General features: G+C 39.1%; 1 protein-coding gene across 8 annotated transcripts in view; it reads right to left on the bottom strand.

Moving 5' to 3' along the window:
* Positions 1-4,527: 4,527 nt before the first annotated feature.
* Positions 4,528-20,588, bottom strand: part of LOC144060919 (uncharacterized) — a 46,034-nt gene continuing 29,973 nt past the window's right edge. For 4 of the 8 annotated variants that reach the window (XM_077580863.1, XM_077580861.1, XM_077580862.1 and 1 more), the window contains 6 exons: positions 13,531-13,643; positions 12,900-12,996; positions 8,399-8,544; positions 8,156-8,281; positions 7,842-7,928; positions 4,528-4,931 (listed from right to left, as the gene is read on the bottom strand). In XM_077580863.1, coding sequence (XP_077436989.1) covers positions 4,728-4,931; positions 7,842-7,928; positions 8,156-8,281; positions 8,399-8,544; positions 12,900-12,912 — 576 coding nt within the window. In that variant the 5' untranslated portion in view covers positions 12,913-12,996; positions 13,531-13,643 and the 3' untranslated portion in view covers positions 4,528-4,727. Of the gene's footprint in view, positions 4,932-7,841; positions 7,929-8,155; positions 8,545-11,468; positions 11,537-12,899; positions 12,997-13,530; positions 13,644-20,588 lie in introns of all 8 variants that reach the window. The other 4 variants (XM_077580865.1, XR_013296038.1, XM_077580866.1 and 1 more) reach the window with 4 other exon arrangements.

A 20,588-nucleotide genomic window follows, 5' to 3' on the forward strand; every position in this document is an offset into this window, starting at 1 on the left:
CCGAATGCAAAATCATGGTGCCAAACATTAGACTGACACATTTCGCTTTTCACTTAAAAAAAAAAAAAAAAAATTTTAATTGAAGACAGTGCCTGAGCTCACAGTGTTTCACATCAACATATTAACAATTGCTGTCACCATAGCCAGTCACAGGTTGTGAGTGAGCCCACAGAGAGAAAGTGTCCTGCTGGAGGCACCATGAGGGACACTGTAAATGGAACTTGAGCCAGACAGATGAAATTGGTGCAGCGTGGAGACATGTGGATGGAATATCCAATGAGTGAGAAAAACCAATGTGAACATACAGTCCCTGAAAAGGAAACAAGTTTTTGGACCAAAGATTAAAAAAAAAAAAAAAAAAAAAAAACACACAAGAGCATACAATAATGATCAACAGTGATATTGCATGTAGAATTAACACAGGCAGATGTGTGTCAAATACAATATTTGTATATTCTGAAAAACCGTGCACTTACATACACATGCAAGGGCAACGTGGGCTTTTATATTTGCACTATTTGACAACTCTTCCTGTTTTTCATGTATAATGCTATATTTTTATTTGATTAAAAAAAAAAAATAATGCGCTTGCTTCAAAATTGATGTATTACTAATCTTAGAGACCTTTAAAGTATTTTTGATGTCAGGTAAGCACCCTGCAATTGTAATCCTGGTCTGAATTAACCGAGTATTTTCTTAAATTTCTTCACGTGTTTTTTTTTTAAATAATATCTGATCAAATGGAAAGGCTCAGCATTTCATTTTAGTTAAAAATCAGGGATGCGCGACTACTTATCGGGCCGATACCTTGAAATAAGGCCGGGTATTGTGAAAGAGGCTGATACCAGTATCAGCCATCCTCAGCCAACAATATTCAACTGACGCCCGTTTCTTATCTAGTTCTACAAAATGTTCAAATGTTTGTTAGAGAACAATGGCAATAATAACAGCGTGGTAATGTAAAAAAAAAAAGTACATAACTATTGAATTTCACAAACATTAATATTCATTTGTTATAACGGCTCTTTGTTTAAAGATCTATGGTGTGTTATTTACCAAAGCACTCTGTGGTGGTTTCACCCCCCCCCCTCCCCCCTTTTATGTGTGTTTTAAAAGGGAGCGTTCCACTTTGTGGTCTTTTTGGTTTGATGGCACTGCGGTTTGTCGGGCCAGAGTGGCACCGCTTGATTGATGGTTGCTGACAGTTGATATCTACTGAGGGAGAACTTGTCACAGTTGTGCTTTTATGTTGTATAACTCTTTGCGCCCCTTAAGGCAGCATGTATATTCAGTGTTTTTTTTATGTTAACAATACCGTTATGTTGATACTCTGGAACTCTGGTTTCTTTGAATTATTCAGACCTAATGAAAATGGGGTCAAACTATTGTCTCATAACTTTATTAAGTTTCACTATTGTAAAAATCTATTTAAAAAACTTGATGATGATTATTATTAATATGCTTATTATAGTATTACTCCACCATTAACTCATTCACTCCCATTGACGGCTAAAGATGTCATAAATTCATTTGAACTTTATTAGTTAATTAGTTTAACAATTTTTCCACTTTTGTTAACAAGAGTATGAAAACCTAGAAAAAAAAATATTGTACATTTAGAACAGATTCAGAATTAGTGATTAATCATGAGTTAACTATTGAAGTCATGCGATTAATTACAATAATTAAAAAAAAAAATCGCCTGTCGCCCCTAATTTTTAATTAAAAAATAGATAGATAATAGAAATAGTTAAACATTTTTGGGGACGTTTATAGGCGTCAATGGCAGTGAATGAGTTAATTTTGATTCCAGAGTTGCGCAGAGTTCGTGCCCTTGTAATATATTTCAGTTTATGTAAACATTTGGAGTGTGAACAATTTCAGAGGTGTTCAAACTTAAGCCGTCTTCCATGACTTCCCGCAATGAAATATAGCCACTGTACAAATGTATTATTTTTGGCTGCTTGCTTCAAATTTAAAACATAAACTATATCTGAATGTCAAAACATTTGCAGAGGATGTTCATCCCGAGTAAGACATTAGTTTAGGTCTTAACATCTGCATCATCATACTAAATACCATCATTATGCCTCCTGAAAGAATTATGTGATCTTATGAATAACAAAACAAACCACATATGAACAACTTGCACATCCTTCAGACAACAACGCATGAATTCGATTCTATGTGGTCGATGCCATCATCAATCATCATCATCAGTTCTGTCTCAAGTCGCCATTGTGGTCTCTGGGGGGGGGGTTTGCATGGTTTCAATCAGGAAGGAGTCATGTAAAAACAACACGTTGATGTATGGAACCCAGCGTATGTTATTGGCGACAGTTTTCCTACGAGGACTTCCTGCATGAAATGCTGGAAAGAACAACGCGAGCGGCTAAATCTGCCAAACAAAGCAACCTATATTTTCGCACTGATCTCAAACCTCGATGACTATAATCCTGCTTATTTCCATGACAAACACAATGCTTGGTAGTGCTCAAAGATGCACTGCAACATCCAATACAGCCTCGCCTGAAATCTGGATATACAAAGCTATTTCTGAAAAATTACCATTTTATTCAATATTTTTTCCTGCCATCAAAAGGGCATTTTGTTCTCCACAGCTTTAATGGTTACAAGAGATTCGGCAAAGCGCTGCTGATCTAGTGCTCTTTGTGCGGACTCCCACCGAGAATGCAATCTTACTTTGGCTGCGGCCGTCCGATTCCATCAACATAAACGCTTCACAAACACTTACACACAAAGTATTGGGGAGGGAAAAAAATATGACTTCCAACACAAATCATTTTCTACTTGTACTTCAAGCTAGTCTGAATATTTTATATGGAATACCGGTAATATAAAATATAGAATTATTACACAGGATATTACTGTGCATTTGACAAGCTTTTTTCCCCCCCGGAATGTACATTTATTCAGTATTTAATTTTTTGTATCTGAACAGCAAATGTACTTTTAACACGTACGGCTGAACTTAAGTAGGCCTATGAATAATACACAATTGAAATTCCATACATGAACTGCTGTCTAAAAGCATTAGAACATCATTCGATTTGTTGTGGTCATGGAAAATGTATTCTCAGTCTCTTAATTAGAGTTCAATTAGAAAAGTCATGAAAACATACACTGTAAGAAAAAAAAAGTACAATAGGGGTCCATTTTTGTTCTCCGAGGTACAATTTTTGGTGATGTTTTTGTTCACATTTAAGGGTACGCACAAGTGCTAGGGTTACGTAAATGCCTTTTTGGAAGAGGCCACTGCTGTACAGAATGCAGTTTAAACTAAAAAAAAACAATAGTAGTAGTAATCTAAACCAGGGATGGGCACTTTTCCATCATTCTTCAGTACCCATGATGCATTGCAGCATGCAATACTGACCTTTTTCTCTCATAAGGTTGTTAAAAGGATACTTGACACATTTAGCCATTTTCAGCAGCAAAAAGTTAATATTTTGTCCAGAATGAATTTGGTAACATAATTATTTTTCATGTACAATACCTTAAAAAAAAAAAATCCACTTACTGTCGACTGAAGATGACATAACCTGTGCTGAGGAAGGAAGTAGGTAACGACCAATCGTGGCTCAGATTGCTGACCAAACCCAGAAAACAGGTGAGCCATGATTGGTCGTTACCTACTTCCTTCCTCAGCACAGGTGACGTCATCTTCAATCGACAGCAAGTGGAAAATGGCTCAATGAGTCAAGTACCCCTTTAACCGTTATTGCTTAGTATGTTTATGTTACTCCTGGTTTGTTGTAACTGTCACGTTAAATTTGAGTCGCAAATGATTTAACACGAAACGGTGACTGTAACTTTTGTACGAAACCAATGACATCGTGGTTCGTTCAATTGAAACTTCTTTTCTCCACGTTAAAGAGTCTCAATTAACGTGTTCTCTTTTAATGGAGATGAACATGTGGAAATGCTTCTAAGTGATGTCTGCCATCTAGTGGTGAGGAGTTTTATTACAATTTAAAACAAATGTTTGTTTTTTTTACCCTATAACAAAACAATGGTATAAATTGAAGGGATTTCAAACGTGTACCCTATTTAATAAGTTTCAGTTTGAGAACTGAGTGAATCTTGACAACTATAGATTTTTTTTTTAAAGCAGAAATTTTTTGTGTCTGCTATTATTTCTCAGGTGAGGTGATAACGATGCCATTTTTTCCCCCCATCAGGAGCACTCTTACTGTAATTCATCAATCATAGCTGAGTGAATAAACAGCAAATCCCGAAAGGTCACCTCCATCACTTTCCGACTGACAGTTTCAAATGACCACTTTCTTGGCCGGAACACACCGCATCCTGGTTGCCCCCCCCTCCCCTCCCCCACACTTACCCAAAACCAGCATCCCTTAACAAATTTAATTACAATAGTCCCCTCTGTGCTGCAGTCAGTGTCAGCTGTGTCTTTTTAATTCTCTAATCAGTGGTGGGCAGAGGCGCTATCACCGCGGCCATGCCGCTTCCCGCTCGATACAGACATCCCAAAACACACACAGGTTGGTTTTGTCAAATGTTTTATTGAGTGTAGACATCTGGCCTACTGTAAAACATGCATTATCTGCGCGAGTGGGGAGAGGAGCAGGTGGCATTGTCCCCACTGTCAGCTGTGACAGCGCTAGCAGCCGTGATGGAGATTAATGAAGTATCTGGAGAGTAATATGCTCCTTACAATTTGGAGTAGGGGGCTGATCCTGATCTTAAATAGCAAAGCTGTCAGAGTTTAGTGAACCCGCGCCTTGGCACGGAGACGGATTTGATCCTACAAGGATGCGGAGCAGAAAGCGAGTGCGGCGGCGATTGTCGGACCTGCGCTTGTCACGTTCCCGCCAACTGTTTGACTCACTTTTTTTTTCTTGGCAAACTGAATTTGCAGAGATGACGTCTCCATCTTCAACAGTTGTCTGTAAGATGACAAAAAGCAATTTGAATTTGTACATTGTACAATTGAAAAAAAAACAACTGATATGTACAGCTATTCATTAATCGTCACATTAAATAGTCCCATTGTAGCAATAATTGAAAGTAATAGTGCAAGACTAGCTTCTGCTCTCTTTTATTTCCACTAATAACTCTGTCACTTTTTATGTCTTTCTCTCGAGTCTCCTCAGATGCGCGCACACACACACACACACGTCCCTCCATGTTTTGTTGGAGGGGCGCCTAAATTCCCCACTGAGAGAATAATCCTCTCGTTTGCTCATTCAACTCTCGTGTTCACAAGCACAAAATGTTAATAAGCCTTTGATTGCAGCGCCATCAAACTTCTGAAGGAACCGGAACAAGTTCTAACATTTCTTTTTGTGTACAGTAAGTATTTGTTCCCCTTCCCGGCAAACTCAAAATAATTGACTTGAAGTGCTAATATGGACAGGTTTATGCATTCGGCTCCTGAGCAGCGTGCAATTAATTAGAAGAATCAATGTCCCTTTAAAGGCTCAGGGGACCATTTAATCCAAGCTCAATACCACCAGAAACACTGGTTGGAGAGGGGAGACGGGGAGAGAAGAAGAAGAAAAAAAAAAAAATCAATGGCTATTTGTGATTCCTGAGTATGTATTAAAGCAGACACGTCTAACTGGTTCATTTGCACTTGAAAGCAGCCATCTGGAGCAGCAAGCTTGGCTTAAGCAGATATGATTACTAATAATGTGATACCCCCGTACACTGGCCCCATTCAGGCAGGCCTATTCCCACAACTGGCATTAAATAGCCCTTAATGCCACAGTAAGAAATGTTCTTATGAGGCCCGGAGAGAGGGATGAGTGAGAGCACGCCGTGAGGACCCGACACTCAGATCGCCACCTTGGACGACAATAGTGGAACGCCCCCCCCCCCCGGGACAGACACGTTTCACTCTTTGTTTGCGGCTTACGAAGGGTGTGGACAATAAACTGCGGCTGCATTAAATATCAAATCGTTTTTTTCTTTTAAATCTGGAATGAAAAGGAGATTTAAATCATTTCATGGTATTTCCTCCTGTGTGTCGGCATAATTAAATTAGCTCTATGTAAGAGACGCATAAGGATTTATTTTGTTGTTGCTTGCGATTCACTTGCACCAGGATAAAAATGTGTTAAAGGTTGAATGTTAGGATTGATTGATTTCTTGACTTTTGGATTCAAGTTTGTGAAAACGCATTTAAAATGACAAAACACACAATTTTACAACTTATCCAAATTATTCACAGAACATACATTACTCAATATATGATGAAGAAAATGGGACTCTCAGACTCCGACATTCGTCTCCAATGTTTACAAAACACTACAGACACTTATGTTCATGCTTTATGGTTATGTACTCCGGTTATGTATTTCTGGACTAAAGTCTGAGAAAAACTCTCCGCTATTTTGGACTGTAGGATACCTTTATCTCCAAACTTGTATTTGCTAGGTGACCTAACAACAACTGACTTACCACGTAAACAATTTCAATCTACACTTGTAGCCCTTACTATCGCAAAAAAAACCCAATTCTTGTTAACTGGAAAAATAAACAAACTCTGAATATCGACCAATGGTCTAACCTACTCATAAATCACATTTTAATGGAAAAAATATCTGCCTCAAATAAAAACCAAATATCAAAATTTATAGAAACATGGTCTACGTATATAGAATTTTTTAACCTAATTCTGGTTACTTAATACTGTCTGTTAGCGAGAGCCACTATATCGTGATAACTTACATTGATGTTTCTGCATTTGGCAATTTATTATTATATTATATTATATTATTAGTATGGGATTTTTTTTAATGGGCTTTAGGTGAACTGATGAATACACACACGCACGCACGCACACACACACACACGCACATACAAAAAAAAAATATATATATATATATATATATATATGTGTGTATATATATTTAAAAAAATTAAAAAAAAATGAAATAAAATAAAAAAGAAAAATTTAAAAAGGAGAGCAATGATGATGTCAAATCGAATGAACAATACTGAGCTCTCCTTAAAAAAAATAAAAATAAAAATGATTGATTGATTTCTGGCCCAAAAAAAAAAAAAAGGGAATTTAGTTTGAAATGCCCCATTTCTAGTTAAAATGGTAGAAGTTAAGAGCGCTCCCAAATTGAAAGAGTTCGCATTAAAGCACTTCATGGGCCTCGATCAGGGGTCGCCATTGTTTTTGCAAGTGAAAGATACTTCTTGGGTACTGATTAATGCAAAGCACTACAACTTCTTTGGTAATAACACATTTGATCAAATTAACTTTTTGTTTAAATTTTCACATGATCACCGCAAAGTCCTGTTACGGGTGAGCTATTTTTAGAACAGACTCACAGGCTATTCATGTGCTCCTTGGATCCGAGATGGTTTTCGTGACAGATACAGACAGGCCTAATCCCTAATACTGTATATTTTATTATATATGTATACATACAGTACAGGCCAAAAGTTTGGACACACATTCTCATCCAATGCATTTTCTTTATTGTTATTACTATTTACATTGTAGATTCTCACAGAAGGCACCAAAACTATGAACACATGGAAGTATGTACTTAAAAAAAGAAGACGTTTTTATGCCTTCAGTGAAAATTACAACGTAAATAGTAATGAGAAAAAAACAATTGACACATTAAATGACAATCATTTTTCATTTTATATTATTATTAAACTGAACCATCAATAATAATTAATAATAGGTTCGCAAAAAAAAAAAATCACTTCAATAAACTCCCCAAAAATACCATTTTAAAAAATACAACGGCCTCCCGAACTCTAGACGTGCAACTAAGTCACATTATTTGCTACTTATCCGTGAAACGGCGCTTATTTGTGGAATTTCACACCTGATTTAACGTGCCGCTTTCCATCACTGTCGCATTACCGCCGCTGTGACTTTGGGATCTGCAGCCAAACGGCACGACGTTGTAGATCTGACAAAAAAAGCCCGTCAGCCGGCGAAGGCGCATATAGTGATAAAGATATGCACAGCTGGAGCACGATGGCGGTGTTTAGAGTCAGGAGCGCTCAGCTTGACAGGAGCCGCGCTGTAGTGCGCGCACTAATTTCTTCCCCCGAGTAAAGGTGAAGAGCGGTTTGCAGTCGCCGCCTGTCAGCTCGACTGATCACACGAGACTTCCCCTCATCTGTGGCTGCTCACCTTGACAGCGCTCTCGCTGCCTTCCTCTTTAAAATCCTGGAATTTCATTACTTCCGCCGTAATGAAGGCGTTCTCCGAGTTGGTGTGGATCTTTTCCCCGCGGCCTTGTGGAGCCTTAGTTCCTTTCTGTCAGGGAGCAAAGAAGGGAAAAGGACAAAACGTATTGTTTTAGGGAAGATGGATTACAGCGTGTGAACAAGATAGTGTTTGATGAGGTGATAGTGTTGAGTTTGTTTTTCAGGCCTCCGGTCCTGATTCCTGGATTCTCCTCGGCGGCTGCGCATTGCCAGGCCAGCGTGGACGCAGATAAGAAGTCCGCCTTGCTATCAGCCTTGCTATTGATTTCTGCCCCAGTAATCTTGTCTCGTCGCGGCTCTGTGCTTGACTCTCTGGTCACGAGGGCAAGAAGAGTCAGCGTTGCAATGAGAGGCCTGGAGGCCTCGATAGTGTTTGGTAATTCACATCAAATTCAATAACATCTCACTGTAAGCAGACGGTATTAAGTTCTAGAATGTCTCAAGTAGAGCACAAATGCAGCTTTGTACTTTTTACATTTACTGAGCATGACAATTGGTAGTTTCAGTGCCAGTTTTGCTTTGAGGGTGGAGAGTGGGAAAGTTCTTCACCCGCATCAGTTGATGGCATGGAACTTGTGGCAAAATGGACACCACATGCCACATGTGGTTGTCAAAACCATGGAATAAACAAAGGCTATGATAATATTGTAAAGGCTAAATATAATATAGTAAGCCCCCTTGCATTGCGGGTTCCAGGTTCACGGTCCCGCCATTTTGTATATATATATATATATATATATATTTTTTTTTTCTGTTCAGTTAATTTCTTTGGTCTAACGCTTGTTTATCGGGTGTAATTCTACTGTCAAACACAAGATGGCAGCACACTTATTTTGAACCAGTGTACATTAGAAAGAAGTACGAAAAAAAGAAAGTATTTCAGAATAGCCTAGTATACTATTTGTTGAAAATGATTGAATACCATGGCATCTGCTGCAATCCTGCTTTTTAAGCTTAAAGAAATCAACGGCTGTAGGTTAATTTTAGCTCTTTTACTGCCAAACGTTATCCAAAAAACAACCCCTACAGTGCCAGCCGATTTTGAGCATTTTCACACATCTTTCAAGGCAAATAATATTGTGTGCTATGACTACATAAACATGGTGGATATCATACGAAAGATTGAATTCCATTCTTTCTACCTCATTCTGTTCTTTAGTAATCACCATTTAAAAATAGGCAATTTGAATGAAATCAAGCGAAAATGGGAAAAAATAAGGAAAAAAACAAGCTTTTTGTGAAAAGACACATTTTCTGCACAACAGTGACTTTGACACTAATATTTTTTTGTTCAGTGACGCTCTGTGAATTAAATTTAATGTGACAAAGGCTTTGATCATTCAAGTCATCCTTGAAAACGTTCTATTTGCCATGATTTCATGTATTTGATACCCGGGAGCCCATTGAAAAGAGATACAATACCATTTGCTGGCCATAGTTAGCAGGTGTTTTGGGATTTTTCCAGCCCATTCACAAAGCAGCGCTGCACAAGACATTGCACTGTCCATTGAGAAAAAAATACGTAGTTGACGTCAATTGACGTTATTGGCTGTATACAGTGGCTGTGTTCTTAACGTCAATTGACGTTTTTGGCGGTAAAAGAGTTAAAATGAACATCTTTGGCCTTGATTATTGACATATATTGTCACATGGCGTTTGATAGTTTGGAAAACACAGAACTTCTTTACTGTAAACAGAGAGGGATCAGTCCAATATTTTTGTGTTACCCATTGCTCTCGCTCTCTCAAAGTACATTTTGTGTGTTTGAAGGTACTTGTATTATTTTCAAAGTGTGGTTACAGATTTTTTTTTTTTAAATGCTGTAGATACAAAAAAAAAAAAACATCTAAAGAGAGTATTAAAAGGTATTTCTAAGTTACTGGAACTGGTGATGGGAAAATACCAATACCAGGTATCAGGCCGATATTTCAATGTATCGAGTATTAGTGAAGGATACCGATACCAGTCACAAAATCAGACCTAGAGTAAGTCTTTTTTTCCATTGATACATTGATGTAAAATTGTGCTCATCAGAAAGACAGAAATGTCTTTGTTTAGAATTATTTGTCATTGTTTGTGTTATTTGAAATTTTATATATCATAAGTACTACTGGTATCGGTAGCTGTGAGTACTCACAAGTGAATACTCCCATAGTGGCAAAAAAAAAAAAAAATCAGACAACTCTAGCCGGAACATAACCCAATGGAGGCGGGGATTACTGTATAAGGAAAAACAATTAAAATGTCCCTCCATGAATTAATTTTCTATAGTGCGCTCATATGTCAAGGCACCACTGTAAATGAATTCATGGCATTTTAGTATATTTTTCATTTTTCTAAAAACAGATCCATACTTTGTTTTTAGTTTTCTGTGTTGAGTATTTGTAAGAAATCCAGCGTTAAAATCAGCAAGAGTGAGAACTTCAAAGCAATAATTCACATATAAAAACACCACTGCTAGTTTTTTTTTTAAATTGTTTGCGCCCGAGTCCTCTTTAAGACCTCACGGATGACTGATGTTCAATTTATATGCATGGAAATCAAGCTGGCCGGCGATGACAAACGAGCCAAACAAGTGACGTGGCTGCCGTGTATCAGTGGGACTCGTCAAGCCCTCCTGCTCTCCCGCGTGTGTTTTTGCGTCTGTGCTCAGGAACTGTTGAACGCTTTTAATTAAGCATCTAATCAGGCTGGGGTCAACATATTTCATGCCACAAGAATGATGCGTATTTAATGGCGCTAATACATTACCATCTCTTTGCAATCTCCTTGACGGAGTGCTTGTGAGCTTAACTACTATTAATCAGCATCAAGGTTTGTCTATGTGGAGGGAAATTGATTAAGCAGGTTTTTTTTTTTTTATATAGTACATTACAAGAGATGCACATTGTCCTCGTTAACAGCAATGCTGATAGATAATGGTCACCTCCAGCCTGCCTAATAAAGCATGTTAAAGGACTTGGGAACATAATGTTACTGAGTGTAGTTTTTACAGTGCAAGATGTATTGGCTTAATATTGCTACTCACTGATGCCTACCTGACTAAATTCCCCAAGAAGCGATTTTGGCTGGTGGTAATCTGTTATGTCGGCAACAACAACCTTTGAAGTGTTTCATGGCTTCTTTTTTTTTTTTTAAGACTAAATAACGGTGTCATCAGTCATGCTGTGGGAAGAGCTAACATGCTGATGTGATCGCAGAGAAATGCAAGGTGTCTTGTGTAAAAATGAGCTCACGTTTGCCTTTGGCCCCAGCACAGTCTGAGGAATAGTAGACAAACTTGTGTGGAATCTTGTCTTAACATCTGCACCAACACAGGAAAAAATTGTGGTCAATTTTTTTTTTTTTGCTTTGCTTTGTGTTGAAAGCCAGAAAAGACAATCAAATTAAATGAGAATAAATTGTCGCCGATGCACTTCCAGACATTTAGTGAACAGGACAAACAGTCAAACACTCCAATGCAAAATGAAATCACTCTCAAGGAGCATGGAGTAGACTCTAACATTGAACTAATGGCATGGTAAACTTCTAACACAAGCTAGAGTCAGAAATTTAACAACGATATTCGTTATGGAAAGCGTGTTAAAAAAACGTTTTTGTTGGGGTTTTTTTTTTTTGGGGGGGGGGGGGGGGGGTAAATTATTGAAATGAAAGTACATGATTTTTTGGGGTGAAAAAAATTAAGTGTTGGACATGTGATGGACAAGTTGCTATGACGATTATGTTTTTCTCTTTACCATTAAAATGGTTTTGAAGCTGTCACGTTAAGGCAGCCCTTCCCAAATAGAGCAGCAGGGCCGCGATGCAACTTTTTCTTTTGCCATACTAGAACACATTGTAATTGCACTTCCACTACAGTAGGTGGCGGTGGAGCTCTCATTGTCAGAGTGAGGGCATGGAGTAATTTTAATAAAGCAAAAATATTTTTCCTCTTCTGTAAAATAAATTATGAAGTTATCAAATTAATTATAGGCAGAATATTAACTTCTAACTGCTGAAAATGCTAAATGAGTCAATGTATCTTAAAGCTGATTTTTTTTTCTGTATTAGTAGAAGATAATGAATAAACATTTAAAAATATTTTTATAATTAAAAAACGTTTTCTTCCACTTGCATTTTAAAAGCACCGAAATGCATTGTTAATTTTTTAAAGCCCCAAATCAACATCTGTATTGATGCGAGCGCTGTGATCCCATAACACAAAGCTCTCAGCTGGCCGGGCTGTGTACACTGAGACACAGAGGGAGGAGGATCCCCCGGCCAGGCCCCCAAACAGAGGAATGAAAAGCGACATCAATTTTGGCACAGACATCCTCCGTCACACAGATTAGGCAGGCACAATGCGCGGGCTCCTTATCTCCAGCGGCAGGAGGAGGGCAGGCAGATCTGCGCGGGATGGAAACATTCTCATGGACGTAATGGGCAAAATCAATTGTTGCCCTCCTCAATCAATGTGGCCCCCACTTTCACTGTTCAGCAGCTCACCAGTAATTGAAGTTATCCTGGGCCTGTAATGACCGCCTAAAGCACAACCATGACAAAGTTGAGAGTGTGTGATATCAGTGGGGCTGCCAGCAGGGTGGAACGTGCTGCATTGGTTTGTGCGCTCCCTTACAATCTGTTCTGGGGTGGGGGTGGGGTGTGCGGAGGAAAGGGGGGGCACTTACGCATACAGTCCATGCACGGACCTCATCGGGTCCAGCAGTGAAGAAGTACTCGTGGTGCAGGGCGGCGAAGCCTGCCTTGATGATCTTGCCCACGGTTCTGGAGGAGACACACTTTAGTCACAATCAGCTGTTTGCGTATTCTTTATAGCCTCTGATGGCAACACACTGCGGCGGCAAGGCCCCATTCATTCTCATATGAACCCATTAAAGGAATATGATGGGTCACTTTGTTTCACATAAGACATTCAACTCTCCAGTGGTTTCTTTGATTAATTAGCAGCTTGTAGACTCATTTAGCGTTTTTAAGAATTCAAGCCCATGCCTCGTTCCATGCCGAGTTGAAAAAAAAAAAAAAGACTCTGCTGTCATAATTTTTCTCTCTATAGAGGTTTTCACACAAGAACAATAAACCGAAAATGCCCAAGTTATAATTATACCTACAGATGACAGATGACAGTTAAAAACTTAATTTAGAGGAAAACCCTTTGACTGAGTTGTTCAGTAAGAAGAGGGATCCTTTGCTTTATAATGGTAATTACGCTGCCATTTATTATTCTATCAGCACATGCAATTAAAGGAGTGCATGGAGGACGCAGTTAGTAAAATGTGCTGACACGGAATACTAATGAACCTCTTCTCTTGTGCGCCTCCTCTTGACTCGTCTCGCTCTTCAGGCCGCAGCAGAAAGGGATGACCAACACTCCCGGGTTGTGAACGTACACCCACTCCTTATTTTTCACCACTCTGGTAAAAAAAAAAAAAAACACAGAAAGAAGCAGTTAGACGCCATAATTAGCCTGAGTTTGTTATTGGCCTGATCAGATTTTTTTGCAATTATTATTTTGTTATGTATCTGCCAATACTAAGTTTCGATCTGTTACCTCAACGAAGAAAAAAAAGAGCACATCCAGTCATAATTCTCTCTTTTTTATTTTTTTTATTCAAATAAGTTAGCCAACATGATACATTTTTATATGGCTGTGTCAGCAGTGGTTCAAATCAAGTAAACAGCTAAATTATTATGTTTCGATCTGTTACCTCAACGAAGAAAAAAAAGAGCACATCCAGTCATAATTCTCTCTCTCTTTTTTATTTTTTTTATTCAAATAAGTTAGCCAACATGATACCTTTTTATATGGCTGTGTCAGCAGTGGTTCAAATCAAGTAAACAGCTAAATTATTTTAGCCCTGACTCAAGAAATTAAAAAAATATATATATTTTTTTTTAAATCAGAACTTTTTCAGCCAATGCCAATCATCTGAAAATCCCGAGATAGGCCCCAATTTCCGATCACGTGATTGGATTGGGACAACTCTAGCTGTGAGCATATTTATGAGAGTAACAGCTAGAGACTGCAGCTTGACTTCCTCTCAAACTAAAACAGTGCAATGAAATAATGAACATGCGATGTTTGCAGTGACAGATGTAGAACCTCAATAAGATTAAGAAAGTTAATAAGAAAGCTGATCTAGTAAATTATTTATCAAAAGAGCGCATGTGTAAATGAAACAGGTTCTTACACAAACATGTTTTCATTACACTCCTATTATCAATATACTGTATATATATAAAAATATACATAAATATATACCATATATATTTAGACATTAGTGTCATAATAGGCATATGATGGAGAAATACGTAAGTCACACAAAATAACATTCTGCCTGCCCATACCGACTGAACAGCATTCACTGTTTCATGTAGAAAAAAAAATATATCAACATTTAATGAGTAAAACTCATCAAACTGATTAATCTGTTACCCCTACATAAAATGAATAGAGATTCCATGTTGTGCATTTAAAACAACAACACAACTTAACCTTAGAAGTGTCTGCTATCTTAATGCTAACAAACAATTGTTACATGGTGAGTTTGACCTATTTTAAGGAACAACACTGAAGAAAAGACACTTTGTGCCAAAGTAATGTTCAGGATACAGTTTGGAAGGCAGTGACTATTGTCTCCTCAAGTAAACAACACACAGCCATTGATGTCTTAAGTGAAAATGTCCAAACGCAGATTAGCGCCTGATTAGCCATTTTCTCTTCCCAGTGTCATGTGACTTGTTATTAAAGGCTCAAATGTGAATGGGGAGCAGGTGTGTTAAATTTGATGTTATCGCTCTTACATACTTAGGCCCCTTCCAGACGGAAGCAAAGCTGGCTTCGTTCCTCAAACAAATCTCATACACACCAGAAGCATTTCAAGACTTGCGTGTGTCCAAAAGAAGACGCTGAGGACGTTTAACGGATGTAATGCATATGCTAAATCTGGAATGGCGCTGTAGCGCAGCCACAGGGAGTTAATGAAAAGCGTAGAAGAAGAATCATCGAAGACGAACACTTTATTGCAATCTACAGAACACACATGGCTTTGCATGTATCAAAACAACATGAAAAAGACGAACACAGGAGAAGTGACAATGGCGGGTGATTCAAGTACAACACCACTTGTTGAACGTGGGAATAAAGAAGCAAAATATTTTGCTGCAAAAGCATAAGCAAGCTAAGGAGGCTGCGCAAAAACGACTACGGCACGGCTATCTGCCATTGTTGTTGACAGACTGACGGTTCGAGCGCAGTCACGCAAGAATTGCCGCATACGTCATCAATCTACGACATTGGGTCACCATCGAGCTGCGGCCATTACGTCATCGCTGGAGGAGTATCCTGCATATGGTGTCCAGACGGACGCGTACGTCGCGACGTTTTGAAATCTTTCCACTCTGGAGCCCGGTTTCAAAAGTGATCAGTTTCAAGCTTCGAAACCGCGCCATTGTGTGGAAAAAACATTGAAACTGGCTTTTGTGTGGACGGGGCCTAAAACTGGTCACTGCATGGTCCAATTCGGACATTTTCACTAAGGGTTTACTCACTTTTGTTACCAGTTGTTTAGACATACACAAGCTCTACCCTGACAACTTAACTTTGACACATTTTCCTCCTCATTTGTTGCATTTGGTATCTGTTCAGCATGCTTTCTTAACAAGTTTGCCCCAAAGTGTCCCATTGGTGCTCCATTCTACTGCGTTAAGGCCACGTCAGCATATGGCTCCCCTCGAGATCATCTGCATTGTCCCTGCACTCATTCCCATCCATTCATTCGTCACCTGTCCTAAACACCTTTGTGCTTCCCTTCTTTGTCTTTTAATGCGGCGGTACACCTGACATAGCGCGGCAAAGATGGCGTTAATGGTAATTCTAAGTCGGAACAATATAAGGGTAAGGGGGGGTTTAGGGCAATTATGAGATTAGCCCTACTGCACTGGAGGGCGAGATTGGACGGGTCTGAAAGAATAGCAGCTCACAAATCCATTTTCACACGGCAGCCTGACACAAGTCTGAGGCAGGATTGATTGGAAAAGTGTCCCCGTCATTATGTGTAATCCGAGTTTCCTGTTTAAAGAGCCGAAGAATCAAAGACAGGGTCGGAGAACGAGCACCTCGATGGGGCACGACCAGTCCAATAACAGTGTGACGGCGGCCCCAACAACGATTAGCCATCTAAATTACATGACAGGAGAAGTTTGCTTTGACGTGAAGCTTTTCCAAACATGCTGAGAGCGTGAATGGAAATTTGATGTGCCACACAAGGCGGACATCCTCTTTTTGTTTACATGCAGAGTTGATGTTAGACCGCTATTCAGGTGCCACCAATGCCTCGCTATTAAATGCGGGTAAAAAATAAAACGGAAGACGACCCCTGGGCCAAGAAGGTAGAAAATCCAATCGGAAATAATAGCAGATGCAGTTTGTCGCTTTTTGGCTGGCACGTGATTTGCATTCTTCAGGTACGCCGTTCGCTACGGGCAGCTTGAATAATGATTCACAAATCACTCTCTCCACACTAGTCAAGGGCTGTGATCCTTTGAATAGACCATTGTAGCCGAAACTGTAATTGGTGAAGACCTGACAGAGCCGAGCCAAGTTAGCCATGTAACGAAGGGGCTCTTGGTAGCGGGGCTGAGGGACCATTTTAATAATGTGAAGCCCAGACGGATAACGTGAGCCGCAAATGAGCGCAGGGGTTCTTCTGGGTCCTTGCACTGAGTGACACAGGAGCAGACAAACACCTTGCAGGAACATGAAACACCCCCTTCCCTCAAGTGCGCAGACCAAGCACTGTCAATTAGACGCCGCCATGCTCCGTCAACACCGCTCCCAAAACTGCTTCTGTCGACTCCGCTGACGTCGGACTCACGCCACTCGGCCATTTGTATTGATGTCCTTTCCAATTATTTGTGTGGCTATACCTGTGGAGTGCATAAATTGGGGATGTGCTTATGTAAAACATGCATTTCTTTTGCTGTAATTGCTTGATTCGTGGGACAAATGATAGTGAAGTCGACCAATAGGGTATGTCTACAAAAAAAAAGTACTTTGACACAGTATTTTTTGAACCTCTAGCCATGTGGTCCAACTGGCTTTCTTTATTTAACATTCTTTTAGCTGTGTTAATTAATGTACTGAAACTTCTAAAGAGTTTTGAGTTTTGCCTGACTGTGCACTTTCCAAATTCAGCTCTTTAAATATATCAATAATAACGATGTTCAATACCACTATTCTTCAAATCAACACCAGTAAAATACTCAATTCTTGAATGGTCACCGATACTAATAACAAATACCGATACCACTGGTACTTTTGATACATAAAATTTCACAAAAAACAATGACATAGCATTTTCCTTAAAACTGTATGAAAATAATGGCAATTTTCTTTTATTCTAATTTAAGTTGCTACCTTGCAATAAGGCCATCTCTAATAATATACTATTAACATCAAAAAGTACATTTTGGCTTAATTGTGGACTATTTTTTTTTAATTAATTAAAACCATGAAAACTACATTTTTAAACTCCTTGTTAATTCACACAATTTGTGTTTCATTCTAGTCTCAACAATTAGGAATTTTAATACTTTTTGCTTTCTACAGATTACATCTTTTATTAGTTTTGGACAATTTTGACAAATGTTTTTTGTTTCCAACAGACATTAACTGCACTCCAATGCGACAAAAAAGTAACAATTTAGATTTTTAAGAAGTGGAGATACCATCTTTGGACAATGAAAAAGAAATATATTTCAGAAGTGGAAGTGCCTCTGCTGACTGTAAAAATACTGCGATGTATTTATTATTATTTTTAAAGCAGGCATAGTCCTGAAGAATGTATAAAAATAAAAATAAATTAGGTTAGGCAATTTTTGCAAACAAAATGCAACTTCAAGGCTTAAAAAGTAAAAAATAAATCCATATTTGACTAATGACAAAAACTGATATTAGCAGTTAACGATGCAGAAATGGCCATGACCCAGCTGAAACAAGGCCTGAACGTTAAGAGATATTTATTATTAAACAATGTATTTATGGTTTGAAGCAGTTTCTAGTATTTTGGCCACATGAGAGGAAAACATGAGAAACACTTCTCAGGATGACACATTGAAAACACTGCAAACCACAACCGCCATTAAAAATAAAAAAAGCTCATTGTTTTTATTCCACAAGTATTGGGCATGGTTTTCTTTGTGAAGGCCCAATTCTTGATGGAGCCAAATTTGTGTTTTATTTCAACTAAAATATTCTACACAGGTGTTGACTTGAGAAAAAAAAAAAAGATGTGTGTATGCGTGTGCGTGAAATCTTGTCAGTCCTGTCATTATATCTCAGTATTGAGTATCATCTCTGGGTTAATAGAAGGATTCAGCACTTTCTGGCCTTGCTATCCCCCCTCTGAACAAATGAAGCCTGAAATTTTTATTCTTTTTATAATGGAATTCCAATGGCCTTTGCCGCAAATCAAGTGGAAATTCTTGCATATCAAGTGGGAAAAAATTAAATGTTAACCACGTTTTAATGTGATTAAGGGTGACAGGGACATTATTTCTGCTAATCATTCACCAGCATGTGAGCTCAAACAATGCTTGGCTGACACAAGCTGTTTGTGCTCCTTCCAACAAAAAGTTTCCTTCATTTTTAAATGCCGTACAAATTCCGATCAGTACATGTGCATTTAATACATGCTATGATATGAAAGCAGCACATTGAAAATTGCTATCATAGAACTTTAAAATCACATCAAATTGGGAAATGACAATAAAAAAAATAAATGTCGCACACAGACTGGATGTGAATAGAAATGTCCCACAGGGAGACACCCCCCCCCCCCCCCCCAGGGTTGGGCTATTTGTCATGAACCCGGAGGGGGTCGCATAATTCCCGTGTTTCCACATGCCTCGGGCTTCCCCGTGGCTTTGTCAAAGCTTTGATCTGCTTAAATGGTTCGGGAGGAGAAAACAATAGGAGGTTCTAGAATACATGGGCAGCTAGCTGAGACAATGACCCAGGCCTGCCTGGTGAGATGCTCGTACGGGCTGGCTTTTAAGAGAGGCGCTTTTGCGACTAAAGAGAGTAAGGTTGATGTAAGTTTTCATGACATGCATCCACTGTAGGGTGTAAAAATGTACGTGCCGGTCTTTCAACTCTACTGGACTACACAAAGAAAGGCCCGGCACCTGAGCCTAAAACCTGCTTTAAACGATGTTTGCAGGCCGAGCATCTTTACAGGGGTAGAATGTTGCCTCAAAAAGCAATGCCCCCCCCTCCATTTCCTCCTTGCTTTCAATGCTAAGGGAGACCAAAAGAAGAGGTGTGAGCTTTTCAGGCCAGGAAGTCACGGAGGAAGGGGGCCCTGTTGGAAGCGTTTCATCCTCCCAGTGGTGAGCTCCTGAGCGACGAGCGTGCAGACACCCGGCGCTCCCTGCGGCCAAGACTTGATGGGAATGCATCATCCGCCGGTTTCTCCTAAGGAGATCTTACACGCTCAGGCACATTAAGCGCCAATATCGTCAAGCGCTTTCTGCCTACAAAGCAATGGAGGAAACACATCTCAATGCATTCACAATGGGAGCAGCTTTAATTAAGAGTGTCATCTCACATCACACAAAAAAAGAAAACACGAGTGTGGGCTAGGAAACAAGATTCTTTTTTCTTGAAAAAAATTCTTAGATCTTTGACTTTATCCAAAGTCATGACAATTTTTTTGTCACTTTTAATATTTGTAAAAAATGCAGTCTGAGACAAGGGCGTACAGTAAATTCCAATTCATTGCAGGCTCCAAGTCTGCGGTCCCACTATTGCTTTAACTCTCATGTAGATTGGCTGCACTGTAATTCCCCGTTCGACCACTAGATGGCGACACATTTTAATTTGAGATTGTGTAGATAAGAAAGAAGAAGAAAGAAATCTTAAAGTACTGTATTTCAGCCACAATGGACTGCCAAAGCCGCTTACTCGCCGTTGGGAGAAGTTAAGCCACTGGTGGCCATCTTACGTTGCCATTCACTAAGGCGGCCTAAATTGAATACATTGATTTCTCTGTGGCGTTTTCATTTTCTGCCTTTATGGTGAAAATTCCACCGTGTATGTATATAGTTGTACCAATAAGTCTGGTTGACGCACTTCATATACATTTCATTGCTAAGATAGATACTTAATTTTCTGTTCTAAGGCTTCAGGTGCTACACAAAGCTTTGTCTGCATCATCAACACTCAAGTCAAAGTAAAGCCCATCAAGAAGAAAAATTGCTGTGAAATTTAAATCTAACCTCTGTGAGTCACAATTCACAATATTGAGATCAAATACTCTGAATGGTCAATGCAATCAATGAAGTTTGCTCTTTGCAAG

This window comes from Vanacampus margaritifer, chromosome 11 (genome assembly GCF_051991255.1).
Source record: "Vanacampus margaritifer isolate UIUO_Vmar chromosome 11, RoL_Vmar_1.0, whole genome shotgun sequence".
NCBI lineage: Eukaryota > Metazoa > Chordata > Actinopteri > Syngnathiformes > Syngnathidae > Vanacampus > Vanacampus margaritifer.